This window comes from Silene latifolia, chromosome 10 (genome assembly GCF_048544455.1).
Source record: "Silene latifolia isolate original U9 population chromosome 10, ASM4854445v1, whole genome shotgun sequence".
Lineage (NCBI taxonomy): Eukaryota > Viridiplantae > Streptophyta > Magnoliopsida > Caryophyllales > Caryophyllaceae > Silene > Silene latifolia.
The window spans coordinates 3,627,122-3,643,284 of record NC_133535.1 but is presented as its reverse complement, the minus strand read 5'-3'; the positions used below and the strand labels follow the sequence as shown (position 1 = coordinate 3,643,284).

General features: G+C 36.3%; 2 protein-coding genes across 4 annotated transcripts; one reads left to right on the top strand and one right to left on the bottom strand.

The window, feature by feature from the left end:
- The first annotated feature begins 949 nt into the window (after positions 1-949).
- Positions 950-4,018, top strand: LOC141604731 (uncharacterized). The gene is made up of 6 exons (XM_074423199.1): positions 950-1,111; positions 1,595-1,878; positions 2,374-2,632; positions 2,730-2,909; positions 3,413-3,568; positions 3,662-4,018. Exons 1-6 carry the CDS (start codon positions 1,076-1,078, stop codon positions 3,836-3,838), a joined length of 1,092 nt encoding a protein of 363 aa, XP_074279300.1. The 5' UTR covers positions 950-1,075; the 3' UTR covers positions 3,839-4,018.
- Positions 3,966-16,163, bottom strand: LOC141604730 (uncharacterized). Of its 3 annotated transcripts, none has more exons than XM_074423198.1 (16): positions 16,091-16,163; positions 12,858-13,228; positions 12,524-12,749; positions 12,208-12,435; positions 12,012-12,127; positions 11,469-11,567; positions 11,280-11,367; positions 10,448-10,674; positions 8,916-9,100; positions 8,329-8,528; positions 6,814-7,146; positions 6,287-6,388; positions 5,860-6,157; positions 5,204-5,352; positions 4,650-4,934; positions 3,966-4,509 (listed from the first exon to the last, which is right to left on the bottom strand). In XM_074423198.1, exons 2-16 carry the CDS (start codon positions 13,154-13,156, stop codon positions 4,303-4,305), a joined length of 3,042 nt encoding a protein of 1,013 aa, XP_074279299.1. In that variant the 5' UTR covers positions 13,157-13,228; positions 16,091-16,163; the 3' UTR covers positions 3,966-4,302. The 3 variants fall into 3 exon arrangements, with proteins under 3 accessions (XP_074279299.1, XP_074279297.1, XP_074279298.1); XM_074423196.1 differs by lacking the exon at positions 16,091-16,163 and adding an exon at positions 15,449-15,809; XM_074423197.1 differs by lacking the exon at positions 16,091-16,163 and adding an exon at positions 13,922-14,151.

Here is a 16,163-nt window from a genome sequence, read left to right as displayed (position 1 = left end):
TAGTTGAACCATAACAAGATGTTAGTTGTTCTTGAAAAATATCACTTTAATATCGCAAACTTGTAGAGTAATAACTTATTCATCTCATAATAACTTACACATCTCGAAAATGCTCGGAGTTTTGAAAATGCTTGTAGTGAACATTGTGAGTTGAACCATAACACGATGTTAGTTTGTCTCGAAAATTATCACTTTAATATCGCAAACTTGTAATAACTTATGCATTTCATTTAACAGATGAAATATGTATTTATATTTTAATTTTTATAAACTCATAATATACATTTTACAAGTGTTTCCCTTAGAACACATGATATAATTATTAATTTTAGGTGCAAAACCACAAAAAGATGAGTACTCATTAGATTGAAGACTTTACTACTAAGATTACATTATGGAAAGTCTATTCTTCTTTTTCCTTCAAACTTCAAAGGGAAAGACTTCTATTTGGTTCTCTCTCGGTTTTATAGTATCGCTTTTTCTAACATGTGTTCAGCATACGCCATACGGTATATGCTGAATTTGTGATAATATTTAATGCATCATCTAAAATAAAGGCCTAAGGACACAAAAGTTAAATAAAAGTAACTAAAAATCGCTTTCGTCCATAAATAATATTCTCGTATTAATCATTTGTTTTTTTTTTCATTCTTTATAAATTACTCCATATTTTAATGAAGAGCCGAACAAATAATTGTGACGGATCGCGTAATAATACTGTTCTATTTTAATCGACTTTTTCATTCTCTATAAATTATTTTATATTTTAATTAAAAGGCGAACAAATAATTGTGACGGATCGAGTAATAATACTGTTCTATTTTAATCGACTTTTTCATTCTTTATAAATTATTCTATATTTTAATTAAAAGGCGAACAAATAATTGTGACGGATCGAGTAATAATAATGCTACTTCTATATTATAATCAAACTTCAGAGTGAAGACTCAGAATTTCATGACAATTTTTATAATAAAAAAACCAGTAGTAGTTATAGTGTGCACTTTGCTGTCTTTCTGCATCTTTAAGACACTATACTTTCTTCACCATTTTTTCCTATTCCATTACATTTTCAATGAAAATGGCACAAAAAGTTTTGTTCTTTGACCAGGTATGTTACACTAACTATATTGCATGTATAGTTGTTTTCAGTGGTGGAGCTAGGGAGGTTTAGCAGGGCAGGGGCGGTCGCCCCTGACGGTCGAGTTTTTCGAAGTTTTTAGTTAATTTTTTGAATTTTTTTCGAGTGTACCTTATATTATTACCCATCTGCCCCCCTAAGGTCAAATCCTGGCTCCGCCACTGGTTGTTTTTATTCAGGTCGTTTTATATGGGGTCTAGTATATCGACTATACGAGTCATGAATATCATCCAAGTCCTAGGACAAATGTGGTTATTATTTATTAGCAAGGGGTAACAGTCGCTATTCTGCCCAAGTAGTGGCATGTACTACATTGTTGTGTACAAGTTTCTAATTTTAAATATTTTTTTAGTTTGGCTACTTAGAAATTTTGAATCTTAGATCCGTAATCATATCTGACCCAGTGTAGCAAGTGCGAGTGCTGATAGTTTATTATAATGTTGTTAATGACAGGATAAATCAGGAATCAAAGCTCAGAAGAAATCACCATTACTAATGAGGATGGCATTAGTAGTAATGGTCATGGTTTCAAGTGTTTACATTTGTTTTAATGGAAGTTTTAATATAATAAATCCAATTGTTTTTGTAATAGTTGATAATAATAGTAATAGTAATTCTCCCCTTAATATGAAATTACTTAATAATCGCGAAAATCAGGATAATTTTCGGCATTGCTCAACTATAAATGAATCAGAATCTGGCTTTCTACATTACCCAAAACCTCTTACTTTTAGCAGGTAATCAATCTTCCTTTATGTTCAATTTATTCAAGCTTTAAGTTCGTGAATCGAGAAACACAAGTATTTGTTATGGGTCGTCTGTTAATAATTTCTCGGTGTTTTTAGTGGAGTAATAAAGTTTTGGACATAGCAGATGCCAGCCAGATTAACTGGTAAAGTCATGAGGGTTGACTGATACTCAAGACCTGGGTTCAAATCCCGTCAACAGCATATTATCGGAAAAAAAAAATGCTAGGGTAGTGTTGTTGGTATCTTGTCGTTTTTATCGTCTTAGCCTAAGTTAGAAATCTCAAAACTTGTGGCAGACTGTTCTCATTCGAGATTTTAATGGTTAAACGCTAGCGCGACACTGAGTGATACTTGAATTTCAATACCAGAATACGCATGTACATTATTTTATTTTTATTAGGATGCTATATTACATGCGAGTATGGTGATATTATCAGGAAAAATTGCTTAAAAGTGACAGAATTTTCATATTGGATGGAGCAGGGAAGAATGCGAATGCAATGCAGTACGAGGATTTGCAATAGTGTCAATGCAGAGGTCAGGAAGCGGGTGGTTTGAGACGATGTTAAACAGCCACATTAATGTCAGCTCCAATGGTGAAATCTTTTCTGTTAAGGAAAGAAGGAGCAATGCTTCGACGATTCTAAAAACATTAGATCAAGTTTACAATCTTGATTGGTTCACTAGTGCCTCTAAGAATGAATGTTCTGCTGCTGTTGGCCTTAAGTGGATGCTTAATCAGGTAATTTTACTCACTAGTAATTCCTCGTGTTGGTGGTATTTCATCGGATGTATAATCTACTTACTGCAATTCTTTCACTATGTGACTTGGGTTGTAGGGTTTAATGGCGCACCATGAAGAAATAGTTAAGTACATGAACCGAAAGGGAGTGTCTACAATTTTCTTGTTGAGGAAGAACTTGTTGAGGAGAATGGTTTCGATGGTGGCGAATTCGTATGACCGAGATGCCAAGCTGCTTAATGGAACTCACAAATCTCATGTGCATTCCCCCTTGGAGGTTTGTCTTCCCTTTCCCTTTTCGACAGAGACGTCAGTAGTATTAATGGTCGAGGTTCATAAAATTTGTATCAAAATCGTCTTTGTAGCAACATTTGAGAAAATGACATAAACGGAGCTAATCATTTGATAAAACTCGAAATGTCATAATAATAATAATCGGTTAAAGGCTAGAGACTGTCATGACACACTCGCACCATCTCCATAATCGATCATGAAGCGGAAAATATCATGAGAGTCCATCATCTACTCCTTTTCGGAGCTTTAAGTGTTTGCAGAATGTTCCAAGTACTAGTGGCGGAGCCAGGATTTTAAGTCAGCGGGGACGAAAATTTTCAGCGGGGACGGAAGGGTAATATTATAAAGGGACCTCGAAAAAATTTGAAAATTTTAACTAAAAATTTCGACATTTTCAAACGCCAGCGGGGGCGAGCTTCCCTGCTAGCCCCCCCTTGCTCCACCACTGGTTCTAAGAGCTGCCCTTTTTTCGCCTCTATATTGCAGGCTCAATTACTTGCAAGTTACAAGCCGAAAATCAATGTTACTGAACTAAGACACAAATTGAAGGTAGAAGAAGTAAAGATAGCGAAAGCCCTGGAGTATTTCAACAGCACCCGTCACATGATCCTCTATTACGAAGACCTAATCGCCAATCGAACAGTAAGACGCTAAACTCATACCGTAACTTCCACATTTTTATCCCGGGTTTTGGAAAGGTCTGACGCTTTTTGTGTGAAACTTCACCTGAAACAGGAAAATCTATTAAAAGTCCAAGAGTTCCTCGGGTTGCCTTACCGAAATCTAACAAGCCGTCAGGTCAAAATACACAGAGGGCCGATGGCAAATCAAGTAGAGAATTGGGACGACATTAAAATCGCCCTCAACGGAACATCACACCAGAGTTTTCTTCATGATGATTACAGAAGATGACCGCCCGCATAAGATGTAGATGTAGATGCAAATGCAAATATGTAAATACAGGTACAATTTAATGATCAAAAACGCCCTTGAAGCGCTTTAGTCGACATTTTAGCCAGGATCAACAGAAAACAGCACCTTTAAAACAATTGTAATCAGTTCACTGATATATATATATAAACATTCTGAATACACTTAGATTACAGCTTTCTGGAATTGAACTTGTTGACGAAATTAACCTAATACTTTTACTCTAGTACTTTAACCTAACTTAAATAATCTAAATTTGCTAGGCAAATAAATACAACAGCGTAAGCCGATATGTACACATGAAACAAGATGGGAACAAGAGGAAACAACCAGATCTACACGTAACACGTGACTAATTTCTCGCTTCATCAGAAACATTTCCTATGCTGCATAGCTGCATCCTAATAACAAAAACTACTAACATTATCGGGTTTTGTTTAATTAAGTCAGCTAACGGTTGGTCCATTACTATGCGAGTCAATACAAACGGTTCTTGGGATTATAAATTGGTCGACAATCTTAACTGTGGAAAGCGGGTCTTGATGCTTTGTAGTCGCACTCCATTTGCTGGGGTGCTTCCTCCGATAGCTTAATTGCTCTTGTTGTTTCGGCTCCCCATCCCATTTCGGATCCAATTTCCAATCCTTCGGCACCTGCACAAATGGAGAAGTAAGATAAAGCTACGGTAAATATTCCTTTTTCTTTTAGATATGGGTAATGAGTTATGACGGACTCAATCAAAATGTCGGGATCAAGTTAAATAATCGCACAATGAAACAAAAACCTTGAATACCTTGTCAACGGCAAGAGTATAGACTTCAAGGTCACCTTTCAGATTGATGTGGAAGCGGGTAAAGGACTTGTAGTTCGCAATGCGGAGGGAGGAGAAGGCTTCATCAAAATGTATGTGAAGCCAATTGATACAAATGTACAAGTAACTTCCAAATATCAAAGAGACAATCGGGGTTGAGAAGACCCAGAAATAGAGGAAAACAGAAGCGTAGTATATTGAAGCGTAGCCTCTAGATAATGACTGCATACCCATCTTGCAAATATTGCTCCTAGTAACAGCCATTACCTGTTCCATCCATTATCTTAGTCCATATAAAGAAGACTAGTATCCCACTGACCCACGAAAAAAAAAAAAAAAAAAAAAAAAAACGAGCTTGGAAAGATTTCCTAGAAATCTTAATTATTGTAGGAGGGGGAGTTAAACATGTTCGGGTCAGACAATCGGATTGAGTTCAGTCTAACAGACAACGAGCATAGGTCCCGAGCTGAGTTAAACTACTGACTTTCGAAAGAAGAAGAATAAGAGAATATAATGAAAAAGGTAGGTTAGCGTACCTCAGGGACATCAAAGGCAAACATTAAATATTTAATGCATGCGGGATAAAGGCCAAAGGTCCATTTCTCAATACGAGCTCGAAGGCCAGTCGGGTCAGGAAAGTGCTCCCTCTCCATTTGTCTGTACCACTCATATAAAGTGTGATAGCCTGAAAAAAAGAAAGGGAAACAAAAACAAATCAGTTGAATGCATAGAAAGGAAATAAAAGAATTATACCACAATTAGCAACAGTGTGCCGTAAAGACTCGATTTGAGACTTTGACCTTAGAACTTTAGATAGCTTGGTCGCTATTGCAGTGTCGGTACGTCACAGCCGAGATTTTGAACCATGATCTCGCTCATGGCGAGGTAAGAAGGGAACACGTGTATGCAGGCATAAAGCCTGTACAGGTGACCCATAATGGAAATTACGTCATGAATTGCAGCAGCCGATCACTGCTGCTTCATAATACCAGCGCAGATAGTTTAGTGGACCCATTTTCATTATTCCATCATATTCCATAGCCAATTAATAGCTAGACTTTAGTCCCAATTTGTAAATGCAAATAAAATCCCGACAGACATGATCAAAACTAAGATGTGGGCTACGTCACTAGACTAGTCTCGTCAGCCTTCAAGAGGAACAAACAAAAACTCCAAAGGAAAGGTGTGTTACCAGATGTAGCTAGTAGCTGATGGCGGATACACATTTCCACACCAAGCTCCATCACCAGCATCAAGATTAGAGCAGCAGACACATGGGCGGATGCATGGAGAAAACCAATAAATATTTGTCTCTTACGTGACACTTTCGCCGGGACAAACATAATAGCTGCTATCAGCAACATTACAGTCCCAACAAATGAAACATAAGAGTGGTCTACCACATACATCAAGGTGTCCAGTACAGTCGTAAAGAAGCTTTGCAAATGACCAGAGAATGAATCATGGCGCAAAAGATGGTCAAGCTCACACTACATACAACCAAGAGCAAAGAGTCAAATACTAGGACTTACTAATGTAGAAGCATATGTGCAATCCTTGTTTCAATTATTTAAGAAGCGCCAAGAAACTAAAAAAAACTAATCGAAGTTTAAAGTTACCTGTGGAAACATGGAGAAAGCCAGAACAAAATAGATAATTCCGCCAATAAAGTCAAATTGCCAATTTTTCTTTCGAAATTTTAATATATTTCCCAAGGCTATCTGCAAAAGCATACGAATACAAATCCACTGACGGTCAAAAACCCGAATACAGCTTTAAATATTAGTGACTATCCATGTAAGATGTAACAAGAGTCTGATTAAGTTTTGGACGATTAATTGGTGACCTCATATGACTCAAATCTATCTTTTACTTCTTGTCCAAATATATAAAAGATATTAAGCACCACAAAGTATCAAATGGGGGTGTCTCTAATCACAGGGTATGAAAATTCTATCATTGGTATTTTTTTTTTAAAAAAAAATATTTTATTTTTATAGTTAAGATATACAGTTGTTGCAAGATATGTTATATCGTTTGTTTGAGCATGACATCACCTCAATAGGCCTCTTGACCTACGTAAAAGTCCGTCCAACCTATATATCTTCTCTCTTTTTCTTTTATGCCAAAAACTCTCAAGTCTTACCTTGCTTGAATCTTCATAAGAAGGATATGCAGCCTTCATTTCATAAGGGGTTCCATAGAATTTTCTGAAATTACTGAAGACGTGAGTGGGATGCAGAAAAGCTCCGCCACATCCATTTACGAGGAGATGGTGTACATGAATAGGTTTATCAGATGGGACATAGGAATGACGCATATAATGATGCAGATCCCCGGCCATCCGGAGTTTGCACCTTCCCTTTAGATGGTCACGGATCAGATGGGCTACGTTCTGTCCAGAAGAATGATCCCAGTACCAATCCAAAAGCCAACTTGGTTCATGGGTCATTATGATTACAGAGTCACTTTCTCCAACCTGAATTGAGTTGAATGAAAAGGAAATTGATTCAGCAACTGTTAAGACATAAAGAGTTCAAGAAAGGAAGTCATATGTATACTACTGAGTACTGCCACTATCCCGTTTATATTATCCCAAATTGACTTAGACCGATATTTCGGACAATATACCAGTGTTTCAATATGATGTTATGTAATTACTACCTCCTTTCAAATCCAAGTTCCCTATAAATTAAGATCCAGTACACGAAAGAACTATCAATTTGAAATGGTGAGTCGTCTTTACCCCACCCACCCGTTTCCTCGGAAGTTTTTTCGAATGGGGGACTATGGGGATGGGGTTCGGGTAAGACTAAGTAAATACAGGTAGCCACTCAATGCATATGGTTAAGAGTTAAGACTAGAGTTAAGACTAAGTAAATATAGGAAATTAAATGATTGTTCAAAAAAGCGCTTAAGATATTAACTTTCGACAGAAGATAAATACCAAAAGAGGAGACAAATGCATTTAACATGTTAAGACTAAGTAAATACATTCATTCAGCATGTTATGAAAGTCTTAAGTCTACCTACTAGGAGGGAATTCAATTCCAATATAGACAATACACATGAACGACGCGGGATGGAAATAGCCCATACTAGTTACCAATTTGATAAACATAGACCAGCTAAATCATGTTGACGATTAATTTTTATGCTAAGTGAGATAGAGAAAAGTGAAGTAGAGAAAAAATTATATACAGAACCCATAACCATGGAAAAAAAACATGGAAGTGCCAGTTGATCAAAAGCTCTTAAACTTCACCACACACTCCATTTACATCACATGTCCTGTTGGGTACTCGTATGGGTGTGGCTACTTCGATTTTCCGTGTAAGAAAGAAAGTGGTAAATCTGTAGAGACAATAGAGTTCTACACTTATACCCTGCATCTGCACACGTGTCTGATACCGACACTCTAGATAAAACGTACGGACAGCCCGCGTGTCACCAGCATTAAACAACTTGGAATATGCTCTAGTTTGTGGAAGAAATACAACAAGTATAACTAAAATGCTGGACAAAACTAGCTCAAAAAAATCAAAGAAAGGGGTTACGAGTAAATAATGTTGTCTTGTCTATTTAAATTTTAAAGGTTCTTTCTATCATAGAAGTAAGAGAAAAAAGAGCAAAAGAAATAAAAGGATAAACAATACCGTACCTTATCCTTTATAAGTTGAGAGAAAAATCTGAACTGATACACATCAATATCGCCATGGAGTGCTAAATCAAGGCCAAATACCCACCATCCTTGAGGAAGCTTCAGGGCAAAGTAACTCTTCTTTTGAGGCATAAGCCACCCGCCAAACCAGCTCTTATGACATATATATCTCATAAATGTGTTGAGGCCATCAAACCAATCTGTTAACAAAAATTTATCATAATTGTTTCTTTCTTAATCAAAACCTGAAATGCAAAAACAGTCTATCGAAAAGCAAACATGTTTGAGTGATTACTATCAACGACAGAAACAAAGATAACTATCACAATTCACAAGTGAGTCAAAACTCTCATGAAAAGAATCGGTATACACTTGACTTGCTTCATGACCTTCATAACAACTTACAAGTAGAGGCTAACAAACTTAAACTCAAGTTGACTTGATCCTCGATAAGAACATGGAAATTTAAAAGCATTAGTACTTGCGCAAGAACCAACAAAATGTTTTTTTTAAATCAAGCATAGCACCATATTTACGTCACATATCTCTATTACTAGAAGTTAATTCCAGGAGAAGTAAGAACAAACCATGATTGCCGGGGATAAGAAAACATTGAGGTCCATCATAATGCCTTATCTCAGACACCCCACTGGGCAACTCAGGCTTGTTCACAGCTATCTGCTCTTCTTTATACCAGGATGGGGGCTGGAGAGCATATTCAAAGGGACGAAAGAAGCGATTCTCGTATGTAAAAGAAGATGGATTTGGGTACCTGTTGGAAGGCAATGAAATGTAAGTGAACATATTGTATTACTTTTGGTAAAGCAAGTTCAGACTCAATGCATCTTTATTCTGCCTACAAACACGTCGACAAGTACCCGCTCCGGTCCATTTATGAGGGACCAGTTGACTTTGGTTGTCAGCTGATGTCCAGTTTCACCAATATTTTCACACAAAATACACTGGTTACCAAATTTTAAACGCTCATGTGAAAATAATGACTTTAATAACAAACAAAACATGAAACTCCATCTTTATAGCATATAGTTGGAAAAGGTAATGGACAAAACTAATAAAAACCGGCCACATAAAAAAGGGAGGACAATAAAAACAAGATAAGGCTGTAATATACCTACCGAACTCAAAAGCATGTAAAGAGCATTAGAGTAAACGAAAATCGAATTCTACATATTCCATATCAGTCAAGAATCTACCAGATTTGTTGAAATCTAGATACAGATCTCAAGTGATGAGATTTTATGAATAAAAAATGCACAACTAATTAAGGCATTGGAGCACACAGCAGGAAATATTCATTTTTAGTTGTGCTTTAAAGGATCACTGCAGCATACAAACAACATCCTCTAATGTTTCAAGACTCAATCAATGCACGATGGAAGTGCTTCTTGCAATCTTGCACCGCCATTTAGTTAAAGAAAAAATATTCCAAATTTCCAGTAGTACTTTGATTTTATACTACAAATCTACAAAAGCCTAGTTACTTTGAAGTTTGGATTACCGACAGAATTACACTAAGTGAAATATCCAGAAAATAAGACATGAAGAGGCGGCAGGCAGCTAGGTCAATGGGTTCAATTAACGTTCACTGTTCAGACTGGAAAGAGTATCAAGAGAAGGATATCTGGTTAGCCAAGTGGATCATAATCAAGGAGTCCTAGTCACTGTCTATCAGATAGCCTGTAGGAAGGCAGCCCACCGCTATTCTATTAAAATTATCAAACACCAATTAAGTCATTAACAGACAACAAAAAATATTCTAAATACTAATGTCTTGGCGTAGATGTAACCTCAACGTCAACATTGCTGTGACCCATACTGTAGAGAAACAAACCGCTATCAATTAGTGAAAGACAGGGCAAAACAAACATGTTCCGCATAATTTTAGCATCTTTTTAAAGTGCTTTGCAAGCTTGATCTGAAATGAAATTCAATGTGAAACATATAGCTAATATATTAAGAATGGAAAGTTTAGCTCATCATATGATGAGCTCAACATACGCTACAGTTTGCAAATTTTCTACCAATCAATGTAGACAAATTAGTACAGAGAGTCAGATAGTGAAATAAATGATGGTAGATACACAAGCGCAGAACTTACGCAAGATCACCTCCAATAAGCAATAAATTGCCACGTGGCAGAGCATGAACCTGCTCAGTGTCCTTAATTTTCAGCAAAGGCTGAGCAAGCAATCGTGCAACAGAATACGATGAGTTCCCTCCATCACCGGTATCAGCCATAAAGTCAAACCAAAAATCATCTTTCTCTTGAAAATGATCATATAAAGGGTCTCCTTCAGCTGCATCTTGTGCGGTACTAGTCGCTGCCTACTCATGGAAAACTCAAAAATTAATCACAATGTATCAAGCAAAATAAGAATACACATTTCCTCAATCGCAATCAGTTATCAGGCACACAAAGAGATATGGTGAATGAAAATTACAGATCAACTAATCAACTTTACAATGCTGTCTTAAACCGATTTGGGAGAAATGCAAACATAACCCCAATGTCTAAAGGGCTTCGTGAATGGTTTTTTTTTTTTTGAGGGAGGGGGGGGGGGGGGGTCACATCGCTCACATGTACGCAGCCTTACCTGTGCAGTAAAAGTACAAAGTGGAAAAGATGGGAAAGAAGGCAAAAGGAAGGTCAATACCCTAACCTTTCTTTTCTCTCTCTCTCTCTCTCACCGACATGTCCTCTCCTTTCCATCCAATTAGAAGTACTACTTATAAAATAAGAGGACATTGCAAGCAAATGCATTGTTAGTGGATTATGTCTAGTAGACCAAGCTTACACGATTGTGTAAACATAACTAGCATTGTTAGTGGACTATGTCTAGTAGACCAAGCTTACACGATTGTGTAAACATAACTATGTAATAAGATGCTTTTACTAAGAGAAGAAGAGAGAATTTGAAGAGATCAAGTACCTGCATCATACGCATGTCAAAACGCCCAAGGAAGACAGTCACCGACACCAAAAGGTCAAAAACAGTTTTAAATAAATCAGCTGAAGTCCTGGAAATTCAAAAAAGTTAACCAAGGTTGACTTTCTTTTGCAAGTTTTGGGCACCAAAAATCAAGTTTACAAGAGAGTCTGGGGAAATAAAAGCACGTACCCTGAATACCAAGGGACCATGTCTAGAAACTCAGGTTTCAACTGTTTCTTCTTCAACTTTTCAACTTCTTTAACTGACAAAGGATGAGTAAGAGCCCATCTGTGGATTGTCAGAAATAAATGGAACAGAAATGAAATTCAGAAGGAAAAAAGTATCAAATACTGCGCAAATTGAGAAAGAATGATAGACACCAACAACATTTTCAATTTTCAGTCTTGGGAAACAAAAAAAATAAACCGGGGACTTCCACTAACATATGTATGCATCTACCATCCTCGACAGATTAACTAAGGGACTTCAATATAATCAAGTAGTAGATGAATCAATCAACAAACCCACATTAAAACAAACGGCATGAAACTTTTTAAAGGACAACCATGTCCAAGAAGACATATTTACGTTTTAGCAAGCCACAACTATAAATCTCAAAATGCCACTTTCTGTTCACATCCAAAGCCTGGAACAAAGTTTAAAATAATTGAACAGAACAAATTTGATTCATAATCATCTTCATCCATAGAAAATGGTCATGTAGTAACTCACCCAGTAGATCGTTCGACAACATAGTTAGCTATGTAGAGCCCAATAAAGGTAGCCCACAATGAATATATTGGAGAAATTTCATCAGGTGACTCTGCGCCTGCACCACTGCCCCCTAGCTGTCATGGGTAAAACAACAAGTCAACGAAATGTCATAGCCACGGAGATTAAAATCCAATAGGATTTCCAACATTAATACCTCTCCGTAAATAACCCACTTTGACAATAGTGGGTAGTCACTTGCAGAGCCAACAGGAGCGAACCAAGATGAACACACTTGATCTTTAAACTCATTCATTTGTAAAAACCAAGATGGGCTGTTTTTATCCTTTTTCACAAAGGGAAGCCAACTGTAGCTCCCCTTTTCTTTCACTATGGCTCGGTTACCACAATGACTATAAAATATACAGCAGGCGACACTGATGACCTGCAAAGCCAGACATTTAAGGAGAAAGATAAGAGCTACGCCGTAGTCAGGCTATGCAATTAAAAATTTAATAATATGCCAAATATACCGCGCAATTTTGAAGGATAGTCCAGATCTCAGGTCTCTTTCCAGCCACACGAGCAACAAGACCAAGATACCAAAGACCATAGAAAATAACATGGAACACAAGAAGAAACAAAATGGACGATATGTAAATTGTTATGAACAAAGACAGGTTCATCCTTAAATCAACTCCCATGGATAAAAGTTTGGGAAGATGATATACAGCCGCCAATAAAATCCAGGCAATATACCTGTAGAGTCAGTTACCGATGAGCTAAAAGTTAGTCCTACCGAAATATTGATGTACAAACTATTTGCTGAACAATCGGAAGTTTTTCTATATAAAACAGACCACTCACCACATGCTGAACGTCGAGTAACTTGGTTTAATTGTCTTCCCAATGAATGGTGATGAGAAAAAATAGAAGAATCCAAATAAACATAAATACATCGACCACCACTTAATGTTGTTGTCTAGCCCTTGTATGATTGTATACATACTGTCGAATGATATAAAGAAGAGGCAACCTAGAACAACAGCTATGATAGCATGGCGAGAATGTTCATGTGGATATGGATAAGTATCAGTCAAAATAGTCCTGACACTCTCCATCTTAATTGTTTCCAGTAGACTAACAGTTGGCTTGTTAGAACCCATCCAGCGGGATAATATTATCTCCGGTTAGACTAATATCGGCTTCTCAATCGTCGTACTAACTTCTCGAACAACCTATTCAGTTCCAAAAACCAAACTTTAAACAAGACCATGCATAACAAGTTAAATGACAAATGATAAATTGTATAACATTAAAGTATTAAATAATAGGGTTATTTCATGTGAATAATCCAAACTAAACCCTCTCTTCTCATATTAACCCAAACTAATGTTTAACTCAGAAAAAGCCCAACTATCGCATCATTTAACTTGTATTGAACTCGTCCCACATATGACCTGATACAACCAGTTGCCCAACAGGTCAGTATGTAGGTCCACTCCTTTTTTATTTTTTCTGCTTCCTTCTTCATTGTCATTCTTCATATCTTCTTCTTCCTTCTACACTATAAATTCCAGCGTGTGTTTCAGTTCATTAAAAGCTATGCTGAATCTGATTTATCAGCCATGGTGATTTAATCGTTCCTTTTTGGTCAATAAATATATTACCCTATGATTTCTGGAAAGAAATTCCAATACAAACCATGTAAAAGCAGAAAAATATAAAATTAACCTTGAACCACAATAAAAGCAGTAAACCCAGAAACATAACCAAGCAAATATATCAAACTAATGAAATTAACAAGAAAGCAATACAAACCCAGTTACATGAAACCATTCAATCAATCAAATTCATTACAAAAAACACAATATAAATCAAAAGTAATGGTGAAATAACATAAAACCCAGATTAAAAACAATCAATCATACCAAAGGTTGACTTTTGTAAGAAAAATTTGGACATAAGAATAGTTGGGTCCGTAGATTTTTTAGGAGAAAAGAACTTTGATGCAAAATACCAAAACACTCTCATTTTAATAAGGAAACTCGCAGGAATTGAAGAAGGAAATTAATTTAGGGTGAATTAAGTTAGGGGTTTTGACCATGATTAATTGGGATGCAGGGATTTTTTGTTGTTGTTTTTGATTAAAAGGAGGTAGAGAGATGTTTTGTTTTTCATCAATGGTTATACAAAGGGGTAACCGGCTCTATGAGTTTCCCTTCCAAGAGTTCAATGCAAGATAAATGAGGTAAAAGTCCGGATTTTTCTGAGTTAAACAATAGTATAGATTAATATGAGAAGGACATGCTTAGTTTGGATTATTCTTATTAAATAACCCTAAATAATATGAATACAATGAACAAGAGTTCATCTAAAAAGGAAATATGAAATGGGATTGCATAGGAAGAAGGGGGTGATATTCACACCTCATCTTGTGAGAACACAGTTTCCTGAGTTCTTCCCACATAGGGAATGTAAAGTATACAAGTCTAATATCAGAACCTGTAAATAGGGAGCCTATGTAATCGATATGTAGACACCTAGACAATGAGATCAAGACTCAAATACGATGATTAGAAACTATCCAGCCGTAATCAAAATTCAGTTCTTCAGTAATTGACATACACAACACATGTTACACCGACTCTTCTTACTCCCTCGCGTACCCGTGTTTAACACTTGACGGTCAGACATGGTCACATGGGTATAACTCATGCAAACCTCAGTTTGAGCCAAATCGGCAGATATTTCATAAAAATAGCCAAGTCTGACACTTCGACGCAAACCCATGACAGATGACTCTCATTCATCTAAACAAGTTTTAAGGAACATAGTCCACAATCACAACGGACGATTTCAAACACTTATATTACATGGGTATGGCACATGCAAACCTCATTTGAGCAAAAACAGTAATATATTTCATAAAAATGGCCGAGTCCAACACTTGCACACGAGATTACTCTAATCCATCTTAATGAGTCTAAGCAACATAGTCTACAATCGACGATTTCGAACACTTATAATCAATAACTGAACCAATCTTCCAAATCCCATATGGCACAAAACTAAAATTATGAAATGGGCACTTCCACAACCTATGCAACCACTAATCATTTCCCCACCACCCATTTCCAAACTCCACAACCCGAAAAATCGATCAATTTCCATCCTATCTAATCTAATCAACCAAACCCATCACTAAAAATCATCAAAAACACATCAAATTAGGGCAAAATAACACAAAAGTCAACAAATTTAAATCACCCAGATTCACAATTACTCAACTAACTTAACATTATCAATCATTATAGTAACAACCCATCAAAATTAACAACAAAAATGATGAACCCACATCATAAAATCAAATAATTACTAACATAAAACATCATAAATCATAATTAATCATAATTAACAACATACAAAATCAAGTGTGAAAAGGGTTGATGACTTACGTGGCACAACAGGAAGAAGAAGAGTGCATGTAAATGAAAAGAATTATTAAAAAGCAAAATTAAATAGTTGGGTATTGGTAATTTGTATTGCAAAAAAGAAGGTCGGTGTTGAATTTTAGTACATATAAAATTGAATTGGATGATTTGTTATTCCCAATTATACAGCATAATAAAAGGGCATATGCTTTTTTTTACGCAAAAAATTCCAAACCCAATCTAATTAATTTACTCCGCAAAATGTTTGACGATGTTGTTTACTTTCTGCCAATTTTGGTGCAAGTTGGGGTTATGTGGGAAAGGCAACCGAGGATGTTGAGAGGTTCAATTGTTCAAATCCAATATTCGTAGGATGTATGGGAGTAGAATCGAGTCGATTTGGGAAATGGGTTATTTGTGTCGGATTCTCATTAAATCGAGCTATTTTAATTTATTTGTGAAAGACTCGAACCGATGCTATGAGTATGAGATTAATTTTTCGTATGGGCTATTTCGGGTATTTCAAATTAGAACAAGGTATATGTTGAGACATATTTGTTTAATTTAAAGTCCCCAATTTTAACATCAAAATTGAATATTAGAGTAGATACAATTTAGTTGCCAAAAATTAGATTCCTAAGTTTTCATTTTATTAAAATATGGTACCTTTAAAATCGAAGTCGAAACTTGCTGATCGGTGTTGTCGTCGTTCTTCTATTTCGCTTAACGGCTTGGTGCT

What these genes read in the sequence shown, in the direction of transcription:
- LOC141604731 (XM_074423199.1), top strand. Translation starts at nt 1,076, where the DNA reads ATGAAAATGGCACAAAAAGTTTTGTTCTTTGACCAG. An exon ending in ATGTGCATTCCCCCTTGGAG is followed by an intron (nt 2,910 to 3,412) that starts GTTTGTCTTCCC and finishes TCTATATTGCAG; the next exon opens with GCTCAATTACTTGCAAGTTA. An exon ending in ACCTAATCGCCAATCGAACA is followed by an intron (nt 3,569 to 3,661) that starts GTAAGACGCTAA and finishes CACCTGAAACAG; the next exon opens with GAAAATCTATTAAAAGTCCA.
- LOC141604730 (XM_074423198.1), bottom strand. Translation starts at nt 13,156, where the DNA reads ATGGGTTCTAACAAGCCAACTGTTAGTCTACTGGAAACAATTAAGATG. An exon ending in TACTCGACGTTCAGCATGTG is followed by an intron (nt 12,750 to 12,857) that starts GTGAGTGGTCTG and finishes CTGACTCTACAG; the next exon opens with GTATATTGCCTGGATTTTAT. An exon ending in TCAGCTACTAGCTACATCTG is followed by an intron (nt 5,353 to 5,859) that starts GTAACACACCTT and finishes TCTTTTTTTCAG; the next exon opens with GCTATCACACTTTATATGAG.